The sequence below is a fragment of the Paralichthys olivaceus genome, chromosome 5 (genome assembly GCF_024713975.1).
Source record: "Paralichthys olivaceus isolate ysfri-2021 chromosome 5, ASM2471397v2, whole genome shotgun sequence".
Lineage (NCBI taxonomy): Eukaryota > Metazoa > Chordata > Actinopteri > Pleuronectiformes > Paralichthyidae > Paralichthys > Paralichthys olivaceus.
The window spans coordinates 7,169,090-7,190,274 of NC_091097.1; the positions used below are offsets into that span (position 1 = coordinate 7,169,090).

The 21,185-nt window shown below is 41.0% G+C and overlaps 1 protein-coding gene across 3 annotated transcripts in view; it reads left to right on the plus strand.

The window, feature by feature from the left end:
- The window catches only part of asic2 (acid-sensing (proton-gated) ion channel 2), a 326,739-nt gene extending 307,353 nt beyond the window's left edge, over window positions 1–19,386 (plus strand). For all 3 annotated transcript variants that reach the window (XM_069525387.1, XM_020094112.2, XM_020094108.2), the window contains 8 exons: window positions 2,845–2,972; window positions 7,964–8,114; window positions 8,453–8,509; window positions 13,343–13,496; window positions 14,624–14,715; window positions 15,510–15,589; window positions 16,174–16,242; window positions 17,575–19,386. In XM_069525387.1, the coding sequence (XP_069381488.1) occupies window positions 2,845–2,972; window positions 7,964–8,114; window positions 8,453–8,509; window positions 13,343–13,496; window positions 14,624–14,715; window positions 15,510–15,589; window positions 16,174–16,242; window positions 17,575–17,676 (833 nt within the window). In that variant the 3' untranslated portion in view covers window positions 17,677–19,386. The remainder of the gene's footprint in view (window positions 1–2,844; window positions 2,973–7,963; window positions 8,115–8,452; window positions 8,510–13,342; window positions 13,497–14,623; window positions 14,716–15,509; window positions 15,590–16,173; window positions 16,243–17,574) is intronic.
- The last annotated feature ends 1,799 nt before the right edge of the window (window positions 19,387–21,185 follow it).

A 21,185-nucleotide genomic window follows, 5' to 3' on the forward strand; every position in this document is an offset into this window, starting at 1 on the left:
GCAGCACAAAGTTATTCACCCTATGGTGAATATGGGTTAGGGTTGTGATTAGGGTTAGGGATGAATACACATTGGAGATCAAGATATTCTTCAATAACTTTTTTTCTGAAGGTCAGAGAGACTTGGAAGTTGGTTCCATATCTACTAATGTGGGAATGCCCAATCCATTGGGACCATCCCCGAGCTTCTACGACTTTCACGTCCTCCAGTCTGTTTAAGTCGCTTTAATATAAACCAGCATTAACTGCCTAATCTGACATCAAATCCAACACACATTCGGACAGTATTTTAACTTATGGATGTTTGTGTTACAGCAGGCACTTCACTTGACAACAGCGAGCAGTATAAACAACAACACAACAAATAGAATCATATTTTAGTTTAAGCAGGAACAGTAACTGCAATAAAGCCGCTAATTCATCACCAAGAGCAGAAAAGCTTTTGTTGAATTTCTGCCAATTTACACAAACCATTTAAATGATAAAGCCAATCTTAGTTAATCTTTTTTATTATTCTTAACAAGGACAAAACCATCAGTAGAGTTCTGTTTCTAACACACCTCATTCCTATAGAACACTATTGTTGTTTGCACTGGGCTACATCCCTTTATCACAATGAACAGTCCCTGTACGTAGAGTCTCTATTTTCATTATGTGCAGCTTCAGGGATCCAGTTCCTTGTTTACACTGTTTTTTGTTCAATGTAATGAAGGGATATATCACAGAGCACTGCAATACAGCTTTTTAAATTTGTTTTTTAAATTAGTTGTTGGACAACAGTGGATAATATTGTAAGATAGTTTTGCTATAGCTGTTAATGGAGCATTCATCCAACAACTACTATAAGACATTTAGCTGTGTTTTCCCTTTACATGCCACACTAATACATTTATATATGCAATGACAACAGGTAGAATTGAATCATCGATTGTTAAATTAGATATACTCCTCTGCACATTCTTTCTTTTTGTGTAGTTTTGGTGCAGGGCAGTTTTTCGAGGTTTAGTCAAGACCTTGTGTAAACATTCAGACAGAAGAGAACCCTGCACTTAGACAACACAGGGGCTGCATTGAAGGGAGTGTGGCACAGGTGAGACAGTCCAGGAAGTTCAGTTAATGAGTTTAAAGGTTTCTCAGACATCTACACAATGAACAGTGGTTTGTAACACTCAGAGAAAAGAGACAGGAGCTAAACCCAGACAGAGGCTGCACCTTAAAATGGAAATTCCATCCACAATACTGGAAGCTGGTTTAGATATAGGATAATGTCAAGGTTTGAAATAGTCATACAATATATAATACTACTTACAATATTTTACTCAAAAAGGTAATAGCTTTTAAAAAATGACAAGTTCAAGCTGGACAGGTGAGTCGGCTGAGACATAAAATGTGTCAGACACATACAAGTACAAGACCTTCAATACAGATACTTCACAGGATTGGAAACAAAAAATGAATTAACTTCCATACACAGTCACACACACACACACACACACACATCAATACAGTCTCTCTCTCTCAAAATGATGAAATGAACGACACATATTGTTGCACATTATGCACACACTTTCAGTTAACATACTATTATTCGGAGTTGAATACACCTTCCGGTGATACTTGGACACGTCACCAGTGAAGAACCCAGGGTCATAGGGTGTTTCGGGTCTTTAATCTTCAGACACCCTCTCCTGGGCGACCCAGCCGGGGGTGATCAGTCCCCGGCTTGTGCCCAAGTGGCGCGTTGTTCCACGGATCCCCCCTGCGGATCCACAGCCACCTTGAGGCTCTCTCCGCGGCCTCTAGCGTGTTCTTGATGGCTCTCTTAGTATGCAGTCCGTTCGCTCCAAGGAGCTTGAGGGTTCGCACAAGTGACTGGCCAGCGAAGCCACGGCACCCAACCTCGACTGGCTCGCAGCGGGCTTTCCAGCCGTTACTCCGGCACTCAGCGATGAGCTCGGCGTATTTGGCCCTCTTTCGCTCGTTGGCCTCGTCGATGCGGTCCTCCCAAGGGACAGTCAGTTCTATTATTCAGTTATACTATTATTATTTACTATTTCAGGAGGCCAATGTCTTGTCAATCTTTCAACTTCTCGCACACACAAAGACACACACTGTTGCGTACGGTTGTCCTTTCAAAACCGAAGATAACACACAACCGAAAAAAAGAGTTGCTCTCTCTGTGTGTGTGTGTGTGTGTGTGTTTATGGCTGTTCATGCTGAATGTTTCCAACAGCTTGCTTGCAGGGCAGCCTGAGGAGTCAGGCCCAGTCAGTTGGCAGTAGAAAACCTTGACTCAATGTCCAAGAGCAAACCGCAGAGTGGGAGGACATGCAGAGAGGACTTTATTGATTTCTACAGAGTCCATCCTCTCCTCTCCCATAAATGTTATAGGTCGTTTTGTCCTTGTCTCTCTCTCGTGTGTGTGTGTGTGTGTGTGTGTGTGTGTGTGTACGTGTGATCTGAATGACTGGCACAGGGTTGTTTCATCTATGGAGTCAGCACCAAGCGTTCTTCTCAACTAGCGTTTCATGTCAAGCAAAATGGGACAGCACATCTCTGACAGCGTGTTAAACTAAAGACATTCTTAAAAGTCCACAGCATGAGCCCAAAGCCTGAAATCCATTGCTAAAAGGCTGTTTCAAACAGGAAACTCTGAGTTTGAACTTTCTGTCACATCATTGGTTGAGTGTCAAGTTTTTTTTTCATGAATATTGACTTTTTTCCTGCTCCTCTGTTCCCTCAGCAGTTGATCTGAACCAGTCAAAAAGCCCAAAGACATTTTTCTGTCTGTGTTATTGGCTGAATAAATCAGCTTACTGAGACTGTCCATCTGTCTTCCTTACAGAGGATACGGCCTTTGAGGCAGGTGTGCGGGTGCAGATCCACAGCCAGGCGGAGCCCCCGTTTGTTCACGAGCTGGGCTTCGGCGTGGCCCCCGGCTTCCAGACTTTTGTCGCCACACAGGAGCAGAGGGTAGGTGTCATTGACTTCCACTAATTTCCACTTTGTTATAATCATCTCTCTTCCTTCTGTTGTTTTTCTTCTTTCTTCTTTGTGTTGGACTTATTGCTTCAAGATCAAAAGAAATGAAGTCATGGTATTTTTTGTGTCTATGTGTGTAAACGTTTTCAGACATGATCTTTGGGTAAGATCCAAAGTTTACTCGCAGTTTGCCTTTCACACATAGTTTCCCTCCTGACCGTCGACCGGCCTCTTTGGTCTCTTTGACTGACAAATGAAAAACTTCCCCTCTGTCTGTGGCTTTGACCTTGCTGGTAGAGAGGTGCTTCGCTCCAACTCAGCCCCACTCAATCATGTGAAGCTTTGCTCCATCACATAACGCTGCAGGTCTCACACAAACATACAGCCAAAGATATTTGATGCAAATAGCTTTTTTCGCTCGTCGGCGCAGGTTTTCACTTCTCGTTCTTTTTTTTTCAGTTCTTTGCTTGTGTTGAACAAACCACTACCCAGATTAATGTTTTTGTGTTGTAACTCCTCTCAGTTGTGCCAGTTAACATTCTCTTTTTAAAGTTATTGTTTCCGTCTCTGTTATTGTCTTATTTTTCTGTCTCTATTTTTTTATTGTTCTTTCTGTTTGTCTCTTCCTCTTTTTTCTGCAGCCACGTGAAGCTTTTAAAAATGCATCGTCCATCTCTCAGCAGTAGGAGATGGACTGGGTTGCCCTTCTCGGAGCAGACGAATTTCTGTTAAGATAAATTCGTTGCCTTCTAATTTTTAAGACGGCCTCTTTTTTTTGGAATATCAATGATATTTGTTTTCTTTAGGTAACCACTGGCTGTCAGACACTGATCTTCTTTTCTTTTTCTTTCTGGCCTCTTGCAGCAGAAACGAGCTGAGAACCAAACACTGACATTGTATCACCTTTTAGGTTGATACATGGAAATTGTGGGTAAACACTTGTTGGCATTAATTTGAAGTTGTGTTTCTGATATAAGTCCAATATTCACTTTTCTGTGAGCTGTGTACAGGTCTCTACTAAAGTTGCAGCACATTAAACAGCATATGCACAAACTTGAAAGTGCCACTCCTTACCAGTTAGATGCTGGTGTGCTCCTTACTGTACTGTATGATATCACACTGTACCAGTTCAATACGAGATTGATTTCAAGGTTTTACTATGGTGTTACCATGTCATTTAGGACGTCCTCACAATTATAAGTCCTTTTTTATCGTCTAAAAGCTAAAGCGATCTGGGTTTTTGTTGCTGGCCCCGAGTTCTGTAACAGTCTTCGGTCCCACATTTGGTTTTGTCCCACCATTGATAATTTAAATCTAATTTAAAGTCCTCCCTTTTTAATCTGGTTTTTAATTTGGCCTGATTTTGTTTTATACATTTTTATATATATATATATATATAATATTCTTGTCACACTGATGTTTCTTCAAATTGTCATGTTTCAGGTTTGAATTAGTTATTTGATGCTGTATGAACAAAGGGTCAGCTCTGAATGACGATGATTGGTGGAGTGCGTCAATCCAGCAGCTCCACTCTACGATCACTGTGCAGAATCCAAGTAATGTTAAAAGTTCAACATGTCAGCACCATTTTTTAAACAAAGCGGTCTAACCATGATTTCAGTTGAAAGTATGCAGGTCACAGTCGGCTTTTACTGGTAAGAATTTTAAGATATTATATCAACAAGAAACTCGACTGTGAGTAATTGAGGTTGGACATGAAAGAAACCTGATGACTACTAGTTTGCTCATGGAAAAAGCTTTTTTCTTGTCCATGTTAACAGGTAACACAGTTTTCTTAATGGCCTTGTACAAAAAAGCCCATTTAACAAAGACTACGCCACGCTTCAGAAAAAGAAAATCGTCAATGTGACAGTAGTAAAGTAGAATGAAAGGACAGAACATATTCTAATTTTTGAAAGATTCAAACACGTTGTGCTTCTTCATCATTGTTAATAAAACTTGGCTTACAGACTAGATTCCCTGATTTCACAGCTGAAGCCTTGCCTCAGCACATCACAGCTCAGTGTGGTGCTGCAGTACAGAGAGTCACCTCAGCGGTATAGCCAGAAAGAGATGAGGAGACCTATTCAGAGATGGTTGGGCTTTGTGGGTAATGAGCCTCCAGGGTTTCTGTCTCCACTCATCTGTCAGCCCAGTTCTGTGACTGGCAGGGTGAAGACAGGCCCTTGTCTGCCTCCCTGCTGTGAAAACACTGCCCCTCTCCACAGGCTCACACAGTGGGAAACACAGCAAATTTAGCCCCAGCAAATTAATGCAGAATTTGTATGAGAACTCTGAAAGAAACCATCTGGCTGTGAGAAATGTTCCCACCTTCAAGCTTCTTCCTCTGTAGTAACCCGGGGTTCACTTTAAAATATCTTCAAAACAATCAGATAAGGTTAGAGAATCTGAAGCAAAGATTCTGAATGAGACTATGTGGGGCATTAAAAAAATTGTGGTGATTAGTGGATCTTTAAAACAGATACCATACATATGAGTCTGCCTTTGAAAAGTTACTTTGACAAAGGGTTTAAATGAACTCATTTTGGCTAATAATATTGGGCCTAGATTAAAGCGGTTTAATCAAGTGAGCTGAAGGCACAAAGAGCACAGCCTATGGTACAGCCTAATGAGTCATCATGCACAGACGGGCGATTTTAAATTTAAGCTCTCCAGACATTGAAATTGCCCTTGTATTGACTTTTGACTTAAGCTAAAGGGGCACGGTGTTCCCTCAGCTGAGAGTCATTTTTCCGATGGATGAAAAATTGTCTTCATTATTCCATTATTCCTTTGCTGCATTTTGATTCAAGCTCAAAGTCTTTGTCTTTCTGTGCTGTCAGTAAAAGGAATATAAAATAAGAAAAGACAATCTTTTCTTTTTTGTTTTTGTTTGGACTTGCAATGTTGGGCAACAGGCTGTAATTGGGGGTTTACGGTCTAGAAAATGATTGTGCATATAAAGCGTATATGCAGCAAATGGAACATGGAGAAGACAAGGCAATATGCAAGAAAGCAGTTGAGAGACAGCATGCACAACCAGATTTTTTCACAACTAGCAAAATTTAGGATGCATCTTTGTATGAATGCAGGACACTGGTCCACATCTCTTGCTCTCCAAACAGTGTGCCCCCAGAATCTCTTCCCTCTCCTGTAGAAGCAGCATATTCACACACAGAATCTTTTTACAGAGAAGAAATGCATAACTTGCCTCTGTGCACTGATTTGATGTCGACTGACTGAATTCAGGTCAACACACCAGTGTTAATACAACGATCTCATTAAAACCCACCCTGTTCAAATCTGACCTTCTTTAAACTATGCCCCTTTGTGACCAAATTGTAAAGCCTAATTACAGCGTTGCTCCGCTACAACAGGGAGATGGAACATTGATTAATAACATGCTGAGTGGGGCACAGGCCTCTGCCCTTATTAGATAGACTATAATCAGGTCAGCAGGTCTCATAGTGAAAACTGAGATTGAGCACCTCAGATTATCTGATTACAGAAAAATAATCAGATCTGGAATCAGCCACCTCCGACTCTAATTAGACCTGAAGCTGAGGTTAGCCGAGGTTCTGAAGGTGATCTTTAAATGTTAAGGATAGATGAGAAGCACCTTTCTTAAGTCCCTAATAAAATTAATAGCGTCTGCATGTTGGTATTCACTGCTTGCACTCGCTGCTGGCATCAGTTAGGGCATGTTTAATTATCACAGGAGACATTATAGCCATGTCCCAAGTGGTCCGAACCCTCTGGAGGCTGTAATATTCAGCACACTAGATTGCTGTTGGGTTTGCATTTGGATTTACTGTCCCAAGTGTTGGGGAAGTGATTATATCTGCAGAGCTACGGCATCAAACTCCCTTGAAGCAGAGCTATAACATCGCCTGATAGTAGAGGGCAGGGTTTCAAATCCTGTCAGTGCTAACAAGCAAACTGTGGCCAAATTTCACCTGGCAGGAAGCTATGTTTTGCCTCATCCAAAAAAGAATTGCTCTTTTGGCAGAGAAAGCAAACCTCACTTGGGATACATTGTGGTGACATTGAAGGGAACTGAGGGAATAGTGGGTGATGGGTGATGGTAACAGAGAGTGTGGGCAGAGAACGCAGCCCGTGTTGTGGAGCAGATGGGCCTTCATGCTGCTCCGCCTGGTGTCCCCCGTCCCTCATCTGCCGTCCCAGTCTTCAAAGCTGCAGGAGCAGGAGGAGACCATTTGGAGTTTTTCTTCCGCCGTCACCGGATGCTGTGGGATTTTTCCGACAGATTCTGGCTATCTGTTCAATTGTTTTCCGTGCCGCCTGGTTTGTCGTGAGGCTCTTCTGTTACTATGTTCTAGCTAAATTTCAATGACTGGGGAACATGGTTTGGAAAGCTACTGTCAGGATCTGTCCACATTTTGGATCTGATACATGGATTTGTTGATGTGCAGGGTTTTTCAAAAGTCTTGAGAAGCACTGAATTCACTTTCATAAAAAGGAAATTGATTACCCATAAAAAGTTTTGAGTAGGGTCTTAAATACAACTTTATTTGCCCCCGAGGGCAATTCTAAACTGTACGTAATATTTTTGTTTTCAATTGCTGTGGGCTTTTGTGATACCACTAAAACTGTCGCAATAGGAAACGTTTGATTTCAGCAAAAACTTGAATAAACTGAAATCTAATATTTCTCCATGTATTGTTTGCATATCAATGTTACAGTCATGTTCATTGATTTATTATAAAACTCATAATTATTGATTTATGCAGCATTGAAATGCAGAAAAAAGCATTTCAATGATTGTAGCCCTTGCTGTCCCTGTTGTTTCCCCATCATTCCTTGAGAGGCGTGGAGGTGAAAAAAGGTTATGTTGCTCTCTGTGTCTTACAAGTCTTAAATTTAATTTGTGGACTCTGCAGAAACGCTGCTGCGAGTGTGTTTCATCTGCTCTCTTCTTCCTCATGGCCCAACTGACCCATCACCTCCTCTCTCCTCTGTAGCTGACCTACCTGCCTCCCCCGTGGGGAGAGTGCGAGTCGAAGGCTCTGGAGTCGGGCTTTTTCCAAGTCTACAGTGTTACCGCCTGCAGGATTGACTGTGAAACCCGCTACATTGTGGAGAACTGCAACTGCAGGATGGTGCACATGCCCGGTGAGAATCACTGCTGCTCTGACCTCAGCCTTCGGTTGTGTATTGAACATACATTCATCAACAGAGTTTTTTTAGCAAGGTTGCATTATTTTATGTGAAATTAAACGGCATCAGGAGGCCTGGTATTGAAATGACAAGTCAATATTGGATGTTAGGTTGTGGCATTTTTAAAATGTCCTGGGATTTTATGCATCTGGCAAGAAAGGGTTCTGCACCTTGTTCTAAATGTATCGAACTGTTTATACTTTATTTTTTAGAGTCGACTAAGAACATTAATGTTTAATCGCTGCCACTGATCAATTTCCTTCTCTAATCCATTTCATTCAAACTGTTCTCAGGTAATGCTCCATACTGCACGCCTGAGCAGTACAAAGACTGTGCTGAGCCCGCTCTTGGTAAGTCTGCATAGACACACATGAGATGGGATGAAACATATTTACTATATTCTGGTTAAAATATCATTATTTGCAAAGAAAAGGGATTATTTCTTTAATGCTAAACCTGCTTTAAAGATGATCAACACTGGAGAGTATTTGAAGCTTGAATGGCGCTCAACTTAGAGGAGATAGAATATATTATCATGAATTCCAAAGCACTGCAGTAAGAACAAAATTACTCTGGGAGCTTGATAGGGTCCATCTGTGACTGGACTTTGTTTAAAATGCAGCATGGAAGCTCTGCAGACACACCACAAGTCTTTGAGAAGATTCAGTGCAAGTGTCACTTGTAAACGTTCTGATTTATGAAGAGAATAATCCCAGTATTTTCTCTGTTGTGTGTAAAAGCATCGTCAAGTCAGCGACCAACATCAGAGCAGACAGCAGTGCAGAGGGTTTGAGTTCAATTTAATGGGTGGATGGTCAGATAGATGAAAAGTCATATTTCCTGTATTAGCCATGAACTCGACTCATTCCTCTTTCATTAGATTAACTGTGTCGGTTTGATTAAATGTTAGCTCATCAAACCGTGTTGAGTTTTTTTAACGTTCTTTGTTTTGACAGTCGTAATGTTTTACCTTTTACTTTATCCAAACTCTTGAGAAAGACTCGTGGAAGTCAGATGAGACAGTTACTTTGTGATTTTACTTTACTTTTCTTCAAAAAGTGTTAAAAAATCTACGGTGCGGCTTCTAAAGCTGTAAAGTCAGTAAGTAAGAGATGTTTTCTCATCCTCGAATATTTGAATATCATGTTAAGGAGCAAATTGAAGCGTATCCCAGCATGCATTGGGAGAGAGGTGGGCTTCACATTGGTTTACAAAAGCATAGAAAATTGATATTCAAAACAATAACTACCTTTTTTCAATAACTGTTGACAATGTATAATATGGATATGAACATCTAGAGTAATAAATTCAAAGGTACAAACTGTGTGTCTGTGTGTCTAAGCAGACCTAAGCTGTCACGGTGCGTCACAATATTTGCATGAGAAAAAATGGTATTATGATGCAAGATAGAGAGTGTAAACACTTTTCTTCAGATTGCATTTATGAATTTTCCGATGCTTGAAGGAGGTTGCAGTGCACTTATGGTGGTTATGTGAGTAGTTCCGAAGATTACCCTGCCGGTGGAGGAGTAGCTGACGACCACCTCCTCAGAAATAGAACCACACATTGAGGCGGAGATACGACTGCTGTGATTATTTTCTGTGGAGATAACACAAGAGAAAGACACCAATAACGAGTTTTAACACACCTTTAAACCCAATGGCTCGAATTAAATATTCACTGATTAAACACAGTTAAAAGCCAGAGAATAAAAGTGGGTCTTAAGCTGCATCAACAAGCTCAGCCCCTCTAATGGCCTCTGGCAGGTGATTTCAGAGCCGAGGAGCTGTTACAGAAAAGGTTCCTGTCCCTGACACAGCCAGTATGCTGTGATGGGACAGTTGAGTCGTCTGGTGGTTCTGAAACGGCTGAGAAGTCCCGAGATAAATGTCAACATGGTGAGATCAAGAGGTGATTACAAAGAGTTTAGATGATATTAGTGAGCAGGGGTGTAGCAACAGGGTTAGGGCAAAGCAGGCCATTTCCTGGGGCCCTGTGCTGAGAGGGGACTCCTAAGAACAGCTGAATGTATTAGTCCACAGCAACGACAAGTTTGTGAGAATCCTCTTAAATTCTGTGATCGGCTTTGTGCTAGAGACTGCAATGACAACATGGTCAGAAACATTCTTTTAGATGGTTCTGAGCTGGAGGAAGTTGGACCTAACAATAGGAATTAGGTTTCTGCTGAAACGTAGATCAGCATCAACTATGTTCCTGTGGTTTGAGGTTCTGGGTACTAGCAGTGGTTCGGGGGGCTGCAAAGAGAAGAATCTACATTTTGTTCTCATTTTAAAGATACATTTTGAGCCAAACAGTGTCAGATTAAAATCTCTGAGACAGTTTTAAAGTCAAATTAGATCAGATTCTATTTTGGTAAATGAGGGGGCGTTAGATCCATGTTGAATCTGCATTTTTTAGAAATAAAAGCCCATGGGCAGTAAAAAAACATAAATAATACATACATAATAAACTGATTTAAATGCATACTGAGTAATGTTTGACTGTTGTTGGAGGAAACTTTCTCTCCTCCCACACCAGTCTCTCTGCTCGGCCACGTCCCCTCCCCTCCCACCCCGAGGAAAATGATTTGTGGAAAAACCAAAAAGGCACAAGGCGAAACCTTCAGGCAATTAGCAACAAGAAGGCAGACTCCCACACCGTAACCATACGTTATTCTGTATGATGCAGGAGGAGCGTACACCGGCTTTGGAGCTTATTTCCTACAATTGGTTTCCTCTTCTCTTGCTTTTAATTGGCTTTATTTTTGGAATCTCGACTCTCACATGCCCAACACATGCACATACTCAGCTTGGATCATTGAATGCAAATGAATTCTTGTTTAAAATCCAGTGCCAATTTGCTATTTCTATCAGAGAAGGTTCACGTAGCAATGTATGATTGGAGTGGGTTTTTATTTCTCTCGCTGTAACTGTGTCACTCAAGTTTTGTAGACCCCTCTGGAAATGTATTTTAATAGAAGACAGCTGCATGTATTTTCTGAGGGAAAAAAAGTAATTATTATATGTGAGACGAGATTTTTTCCCATATCTGTTATAGCTGCTGAACAAATGATCCAACCTGCCAAAACCATCTTAATGATCAGTTCTTTTTCTCTCAGAAAGATGTTTATTTATACTATAAATCAGCAGTAACAGCTACTTAAGCATTAACACAAAGTATGAAACTCATTGGAGGAATCGTCTTACTGTAATTTTCTTTTAGATTGAAGTGCATGCAGGGAGGTGAACAAAGGTGTGGGGGTAAAAGAAAGAAATCAATCATTTGAATGCGCAAGGCCTTGCTCCCTTGCATCCAATAACGTCTCATTTGAATAAAAAAGGAGACCACTGTGAAGTCATATTGAATTTCCTCTTGCAATTATGTGAGCGTGTGGCCCTGCCGGCTATTAGAGCACCATGGGGGATAGCTGCCTTGTACTCTGTGATCTGCAGGTTTGCCACTGAGCTGTCTCACTGAGAAATAAGGCTGATAACATTAACTTCTCCTTTGCTCCCCATTCTGAGAATACAGGCTCAGTTCTGGGGAGATTTCAAATTTGAAGATTTGAAGGCCAAAGAAAGATGTTGGGTTTTATTTTTTAGCAGTGGGAAAGAATTTTGGTAATCTCTGGAAAAATGTAATGAATAAATGAATGAAACTTTGGAACTTCAAAAATGGAGCTCAGAGAAGTTATTTGAGAGGAGGGTGAGCATCCTTGGTGTCAGATAAGCTTTTGATGGAGCTATGTTTGAAAAGCTTGTGTCGCTAAATATTACCATCAGGGCGAGAGAGGTGGTGTTATATGGGAGGCTGTGGGCTTAAGACGAAATCTTCTCTCTCTGAGTCAAACTGTCAAAGCAGAGCTTGACGTTTCTGCATCAGGACTTTGTCTGTGTCAGGGTAAAGGCTGTGCTGCAGATGCCGCTCGGGGGCATGTTCGTAGTCGGTGCCTTTACATTCTCTCCTCTGTGACACAGACAATGACATTGACTTCTACTGTCGTAAGAGCCTGTATGGAATAAACATCTGCATGACTCAACGTGCACAGTCGAGTGTGCTATTTGCATCCCTGTGTTTGTAGGTACAGTGTGTGTGGCCTCTGTTTTTTCAGTGAGAATAAGAAAAGTGAGATCAGATGCAGTTTCTTGCAGCTCTCAGATGAAGCATTCCTGATGCTCTCAGCACAAAACTGCTATAGATTGAGTGAAATAAGTGTTTATCAGCTAATCAGCACAAGCACTTACAGTTTATAGCTACTATATGTTGCTAATTGAACTGATGAATGGAGTTGTCTGTCTTTAACCAGTGTCACAATTTTCATGTCTGATTTAGCTTTGTTTTCTATAAACTGTATGAAGTTATGTGAAAGCCCTAGTGCACCTTCCAGTACAAAGTGAACTCTATTTTCTCTATTTTATTTATGATCATATGAAAAAGAAAAAAAAACAATGATATTTTGCATTTTTGCTTGATAAATGACTTTTTATTTGTCATAATTGCAGTCAAATAATAGACATGACATTTCAAGTGCAAGTTCCAAATGAGCTGTACAAGTGCAAGAAAGCTTATAGTGACTTTAACATTTACCATTGTATATTTTAATTTCTTCTGTTGAATTTTTGACATAACTGTAATAGTTTAAAATGTACTGAAATATCAAAAGAGCTCATGAGCACACACAACCCTCAAAAGATAAGTGGTACAGATAATGGATGGAAGAACTCATGATATCATTCAATTTTATACCAGCAGACTTGTTTATTTTATGAATCTATTTTTATTGCACCAGCTCCAGTCTGTCCAGAGATTATCCAAACAAAAAGCCAGACTTCTGTTTACCACACTTGTTGCAGCACAGAAGCCCTCAATCAAACAAGTTTTCCAGTTTTCAGCAAAATATTCACTCTCAAATCAGTAGCAAGAGCCTTAGGAATCACATCTCTAACAGTTTGTCTTATTAGTGACTTTATGAGAAACTGCATGGGTGATAAATAACCCAGTTTGGTTTATTTACTGCCTTTTTACTGGTTGTCTCAGTTTATTTACTTACTATGAAAGTGAAAGTCTCACTCTGTATCTAATAGAGCATCTCTCCCTGGTCACCCCCATCCTCCCACGTCCCTCTCCATTCTCCCCCTGATTTTACACTCGTCCCCCTCTCCATCACCCGCTCCTGCTTGTAGCTAAACTGTCGGCCGTGGAGAGCAGTAACTGCATGTGCAGGACGCCGTGCAACATGACCCGCTACAACAAAGAGCTATCCATGGTCAAAATCCCCAGCAAGACCTCGGCCCGCTACCTGCAGAAGAAGTTCAACAAGACGGAGAAGTACATCACGTGAGTCTCCTCGTTGTTTGTTCTTCCTGCAGGCTGTGAAAGAGATGACACATATACAGATTTTCTGTTTACTTTGATTGAATGATAAATTAAAAGTGCTTTTGCCATTATATGACATAAATTTACTGAATTGATTGAATCCTAAAAATGACCATTTTATCTGATATGCAAAGACTCTTATTATGTTTTATCATAACTTTCTGGCCAGGAAAATTCAAAAATACAACCGATACAGCTAGAATACCAGAATATCCAGTTCCTGCAATCGCTTATGCTATCCTTTCAAGAGTTTCAAGAAAATAGGCTCAGTAGTTTTTGAGCAATCTTGTAAAAAGACTGAAATGAAAACGGTGAAGGTTTAGACCCTGTGTGTAGGTGGATAAAATCACATCTGTGGCCGGACATTCATTTCACGAATCAGACGTAGAATATATTAATTCACAATCAATAAACTAAGGCAGCCAGTACACATTAACATCAATCATCATAATTTTCAGCTAGCTGCAATTTAAAGTTCCACTTTACCTGACAAGCATTGAAATGGAAATACATGCTATCACGACAAAGAGAGTGTAAGCTCAGAGCCTGCACAGCACTCACCACTGAGCCTCACAGTGTTGGAGGAGGTACATGTCTGAACACTAACGTCAGAGTGAACAGTCCACAGTTTCTGCAGACTTTATCTGGCTGACCTCCTATTATAATGTCAAGAGACTTTGTGGCGATAGAGCCGACACCGATGTCATGTGTTGTCAAGAAAAATCATATGACATCCGCAGCAGAGTTAATACAACACTTCCTGCATCTGTCTGCTGCCACGCCTCTCACATAATGCATTGTGCATGTGTGAAACGCAAAATCTGGGTAAACTCCGGACCCAATCCTCCAGATTTTGACTGCAGGTCATGTCTGAAAACAGCTTAGTGAAGGTTTTTAAAGAGTTGTGTAGTTTTGTTTGGCTGTGAAAAGCTGAGCCGCTTCAACAAAAGTGTTCCTCCCACACAGTGGTCCTGCTTTCCAGCTTCTTCCGTTGTGTAGGAAATGGATGGGCCTGCCGCTGATTGATGACGATGCTTCTCCAGTGATTGCCTTTATGTGGGGTTCATTAATGTGATTGCCTTTTGCAGAGACAACATCTTGGTGCTGGACGTGTTCTTTGAGGCTCTGAACTACGAGACCATCGAGCAGAAGAAAGCCTATGAGGTAGCAGGCTTGCTGGGTAGGTTTCACTCGGTGTTACCATTCATTTTCCAGCCATGAATTAAGTGGATGTTAGACATAGCCATGTGTTTGTTTAATTTAATGTTCTGACTCCTGGGAAAGAGTCCTCCCCTGACTCATCGAAGCAGATTTCAAAGAATATTTGAAAATTAAAGAGAAATTGCACATTGAGATGTGTTTGTTGAGCTGTAAATGAAAGTATAGGACTGTTCTTTGATGTTGATTTTAATATCACATATTTTAACCAAATTTACAAAATGAATCTAAAGATTAAACATGACTCATAACGCCACCTACTGTTTCAAACCATCTTGGACCTTGCAGGGCCCACGGTTACGTACATTCAGCTGCTTGGGACATCTCTACCTCATGAGATTTTTACATATATATTTAAACTTGACTTCACAACCATCACACATCTCACACAGCGTTTGAACCGCTGGCTGAGACAGCCGCCTGTGCCAGCAGTTTTAACTGCTTGATACGACCGTGGTCTTGGATGTCAGGAAACTCCAGAAGCGTAAATACCTTTACGTCAATACAACACTTCTGTGACAGTACTGTTACTGCAGTTATCGCTCATATGTAGACGACAAAGGTAATTGCAAGTTAATCGGTATGTACGGTATTGATCTGTGTGGTTCTAAAGGCCTTTTTTGAATTTCCAGGGAGAGATACTTCTCTACTATTTTCCTTAACGATGCAGTAATAGTCGATCAATTAACAGCTATTTTTCTCTGATTTCTCTTCCCACTTCTCTCATCATGTGACTGTGGGTGTGGCCCTCCATAGGTGACATTGGCGGACAGATGGGTCTATTCATTGGAGCCAGCATCCTCACCATCCTAGAGCTGTTCGACTATGCTTATGAGGTTGGTGTCTAATTGCAGTTGAAGCAGTTTCTCCCACACATGTCTCATCCACGGACTCTCTCATTTATTTTTGCATTTTTTTCAGTGCAATAAGATTTAAATTTACGGCACTGACTATGGTATCTGACAACAGAAACAATATCACTGATGCAAAAATAAAAACAGATGGTATTAAATTTAATTCAGAGCTGACTGAGATGAAGGACCAGGTAATGTTACTTTTCTTTTTTTGAGTTTGTCAGTCTGCTTTCAGCTGATCAGGAAACGCACACAATAGTCTTCGCCTCCCGCAGGGTTTAAATAAAAACAGTAAAAGCAATTTTCATGAGATTTTTCTTTCTATGTATGGGATGTATTGTAGTAATGGGGATAAGAAACCCTAATGTTACTTATATAAGCAGCTTTCAACAAAAGTAACTTTCAACAGCTTTCATGCTGAAATAATTGTGCTAGTTTGTTGCCAAATTTGCCACCTAATTACTTGCTTTGAAGCTCAATGTTCCCATACAGCCAGTAATTGCAAGGCGAGTGTTCGGTAGCACATTGAATGAAGTATGGTGTGATGTTTATTCCATGATCTACAGGTGGTGAAGGACAGACTACTGGAGCTACTGAGCCGAGACGAGGAGGAGGAGAGTCATGCAGAGGATGTGGTAAGAGCGACCTTTAACCCTTCACTTGTCAGTCTTCTCCGCAGAGTGCTCTGTGTAAGTGGAGTGTGTAGATTTGGTGTAATTTCACTCACTTTGATCAGGCATATTAAACCTTGACCTTTCCCTACCTCATCCACACAAGCATGGAGAACGAGCACAGCGGCAAATCTAAGTCTGCGTTCAGATCATCATTGGACAGAAGCCAGTTATCTGGAATTCTTTCAGGGAACTTTTCAACCAACCTGAGCAGCTGCAAGGTTCCTAACAAACACGTACTGTACATGAAGTTTAGATCTTAGATAAATGCAATATGGTATCTGCAGAATCGTCATTGAGACTGTGTACATTACAAGCTGTAAATAAGGACCACGCAGCGCGAATGTCTCCGAAGCCAAAATATCCCGACGCAAACACTGCCATTTGCACCAATTACATAATTTAGAGCCACATTCTATAAAGTAGCGATTGGGGGTGGAGCTACGGTATCAAGGTCCGGACGACATACACATACATACATCAGCGTGACAAGAAACATGGAGGCAGCCAGCCACCAGGGGACATCAGGATGCTTCGGCATCCCTTTTGGGGAGCTGTCATGTCGTCCATCTTTATATTCGGTCCACGGTGTAGTTGCAGCATCAGATGAATTAGCAAATGATGATGAATCATAAATGAAGCCGTTTGCTAATAGAGGCACAGCTACTTTGGTCAGTCTGCACTAATACAATGCTTCATTTAAATTCAGTACAAGGATTAGTCACCGATTATTTAGCGTATTATTATTTATTAGCTAAACTGTCATATTTCCATTTAAATACGCATCAGTTTACATTCAGATGAGTCACAGTGTGTGAAGTGCAGGAAGCTACTAATACCTTTTTAGCTGTCTGACCATCCACTTTTATACCACCTGCTTTGCTTTGCCTGAATATATGACTCCATCAGATTCATAGTTTACAAAGTTCGATGTTGAAAATTAATCTCTGGAATAAACTGAGTAAACTTTTTTTCAAGACAGGTTATATTGAGCTCTGGTAGAGCTAGAATGTTGGAAGAGATGCCCCGAAGCTTCCAGTCAGGCATTGTGTGACCCACAAGCAATAATTTACTTTGTCATTAATTGTCAGTTTTTCTCAGATCAAAATGTTGCACAATAAAAACATGAAAGCTTTTCATATTTCTGTGTGCAGCCGACTTCTTGTTTTTCATGTCTCTTTTTTCTGTTCTCCTTATTCGTATTGTTGAGTGCTGTGTAGCGAGTTAGTGGTTAACACAGCAGTCACCACATCTGAGACTACTTAGCACTAAAACTCTTTAAATCTTCTTTCCCAGAGTTCCTGTGACCCGGTGGCAAACCACTCAGAGTCCATCAGCCACACTGTGACAGTCCCGTTGCAGACGACGCTGGGCACCCTGGAGGAGATTGCCTGCTGAGGCCCTCCCCCTCCCCCCCAGAGCCACACACATCCAGAGGCTGCCCCCACTGGGTGGCACTGCATCCTCGCTTAGGGCGCTATGCAGGGACCTAACGGGAGGGGAAGAGACAAAGACAAGAACAAGGGTTGGTCTGGGGACGGCGCTGTGCTCTGTCACACCAACCTGTCTGAGGCACTAATGGGGATTAAGGAGCTGTCGGCTGGACTTATCAGCCCTCTCTGTCACCCTGTACAGGGCTGTAGTGGGAGGGTGGCCTCCACTCTGCCAGACCTGCAGTGGGGTCTAAGTCTCAATATACACGCACACAGAAAATCACAGACTTGGCGGGGGACCTGCCCAAAAGAGGGCTCATCCCTGTGCAGCATATCTATGTAACACATTCATATGTCGCTCACTGCCAAATGAACTGTACAAAGTTGGTTTTGAACTGTCCAAATTGCATGCGTCGATCTATCTCGCTCTCTTTGCTGATGCATACGCTGGACTGCAGTGTTGCTTTACTGTACATGTGTGCCATTTGCCCCTCTGTCTGCAGGACAGGCTCATTGAACGGGCCCTGGTCAGACATCATACTTCGAATGTACAGATTGAACACATGGTTGTTTAAAACCATAGTTCTGATGTGACCGATCAGTCTCTGAAAAACACATTTCTTACTTCATTATCTTGGGGTACAAGGGGTTGGTGAGGTCAGAGTGTAACTGAGGAATAAAACACCGGATCTTTTGATTTGTTTTCTGTAGATTGAGCGATGAAAATTTTTCAGCCTGAATTTAGCTTTTTTTTCACCTTTCAGTTTCAGTCCATCAGTTCACTAAAGGCATGTTTGCTACATGACTCATTGGGTCTGAAGCTGCTCTACAGACACCTTTAAAGGGATGTCATGCTTTCACTGTCAATTTATGTGACTAAATGACTTCTGGCTGCTGCCCCTCACCACAGCAGCCAGCTGATCCACGCTGTCCACACCTGGCATTAGCATGCGTTTCTAGTGACCACTTGTGAACGGATCCCAGTCCAACCCCACTATATATGCAAATAAACACGTATATCATTGCTGTATGTGTTTAGCCAGTCTTACTAGGACAGACAGGTCGGATGTCAATGTGTGTGTGTGTCTTTGAGTGAATGTGGTGTATGTGTTTGTGTTCTGTGGGATGGGTCTTCAATGAAATGAGATTTTACAAATTAAAATACGAAAAATCAATATGTAGAGGGTCAATGTTAATAGTCAATAATTAATCAAAGTATGTTAACCTGGTCAGTTGAATAGGTGGTCCTTCAATGTGGCCCAGGACACATTTGTGTTGACGCTGCAAAAAGAATGTGGGCGCATGCGTCCCAGACCGCCTCCAAATGTGAACTGAGTGATTGGTTCTCATACGTGTCCTCAATTAATCTGACAGGTGTGTTCACAGCTAAAACTTAGAGATGTCCACTTGTAATCAGATCACCCGCTCTGTTAATGCCAGGTCTGGACAGGGTAGTGAAGTAGAATCGGAATTTATATGCTGGGCAGACAGACACTCTGTAGTAAATTAATTTAAACCCATTATTTCAATAAGAGAATGTCAGGGTGCTGTTTCAGACAGTTATTATAATTTTATCAAGGATGGCAAAAAATTGTGCTCAGCCAAAAAAATACATCCCTTGGCTTCACACACACACAAAAAAGAAAATATATATATATATATATATATATATGTATATTTAAAAAAAACACTACATGGAGGGTTCAGCCAGGATACCTTGTTTCGTTTATTTTATTTTAAGACACAGGGTCTGCTGTGTAGTGGTGTAAATATCTGTGTTTTGTTTCTCATGAAAGCGGGTACCACACAGACATGCCTGAATTCCAATTTAAAAGAACTTTGGTAAAACATCAAATCCTGGGCTGGAAGTGACGACTCATCTGTCACATGTTTTCATGCTGTTACTCAATCTGCGACTCTCAGTGGGGGGGAATGTTGTCTAACGGGCCGTAGCATTATGGGTATAGTTGAATGTCATGCTAAAATTGAAGGACACACTCTTCTAAGAGCACCGGGCATCTTTTTCAATGCAGGTTTAGCTGAACCTTCACTTTCCTCAGAAACAACAGTTACATATAAATACTGTATGGCTTTACACCAAAAGCTTTTGTGAGACCATTTTGGAAGATTAAGTGTTATCTGAGATTTCTGTTTCTAGTCCATGATCATCCTAGCATGGTCTCTGTCATCATGGTAATGTAATTACAGGTAGGAATGAATTCAAGTGCTTTGTAAGACTGTTTGGATCATGATTTCCCATCTGTGGCTCAACCTGCTGTCTCTGTGTATTATCTCATGTTGTGGCTTCAGACAAACAGGACAAACTCAGTCAACCTGCAGAGGTGTGAGACAAGCGCGCCTCGTTTCTCCCGGCGGCAGCAACACTGGCTGTTTCTTCTCTCTACTTTGGCTTCAATTGTTATCGCAGAACAGCATTTTGTCATTGTGTGATGCAGCATTCAGTGTGTGTTTTTAATGTGAAACCATTAAATGAAAAAAGTTGTTTTGCAGTGGTGGCAGTCCTGTCGTGGTGAGGCGCAGATTTACTTGTCTAGCACCTTTCAACAAAAAGAGAATTAAAAATGCTTTACTTGATATGCACGGTATAAAAATATGTGGCGTTAAATAAAAAGGCAAATAAAAAGGATTTAGAATGAATTTTATGAAATGGAAGAAAACAATAATGAGAAAGCAGCCACAGGCTCATATTAACATGCAGAGATTTTTACACTCACAATTTAGCAGGTACGTTTAGTGGGTTCACCTCTTCTTTTAGCACAGAGTGTATATGATGATGGACAATATGACAGCTCCCCAAAAGTGAATCCAAAAGACCTTAATTGCCCCCTGGTGGCTGGCTGCTCCAGTATCAGTAATATTTTGGCTTTATTTTTGTACAGTGGGAGGATGTGGAGATGTGACATCCATCTTTATTTATCTATGGTTTAGCATTTGAACATCCATTTGCATTAGCATTGGCACAGCTGAGGCTGATATCAAAAGTTTCACATATATTTGGTCGTAAACAACAAATTATTGTAATTTTATTTAATTGTGGCGCTAAATGAAAAATCACCAAAGAACAATGAAGATAGATTGATTTAGATTTAGAAGTTTTAGTCAGGGCCAAAGTGGTGGACTTGCCAACAAACTATAATCACAAATAATAGGAATAAAACAAATAAATAAATAAAAAGAAATGAAACAGAGTAAATTAACCTAAAAGGCCACTCAGGAGAGTGCATACCTCTGCCAAGGCCCAACAATCGCTTAATTAAACCACATTTAAATTCACTAGATCCAGATTTTTGTTTGGATCTAAGCCAGATCGCACACACTCATAAATTCCCCAAGATCCGTGAATTATTCTCTGAGAAATCAATGAAAAAAATTAATTCTTAGGTTCTTCCTCGGGTCATATCCCATCGCTCCACAAAATTTCATGTAAATTCTTTGAGTAGATTTTTTTTAACC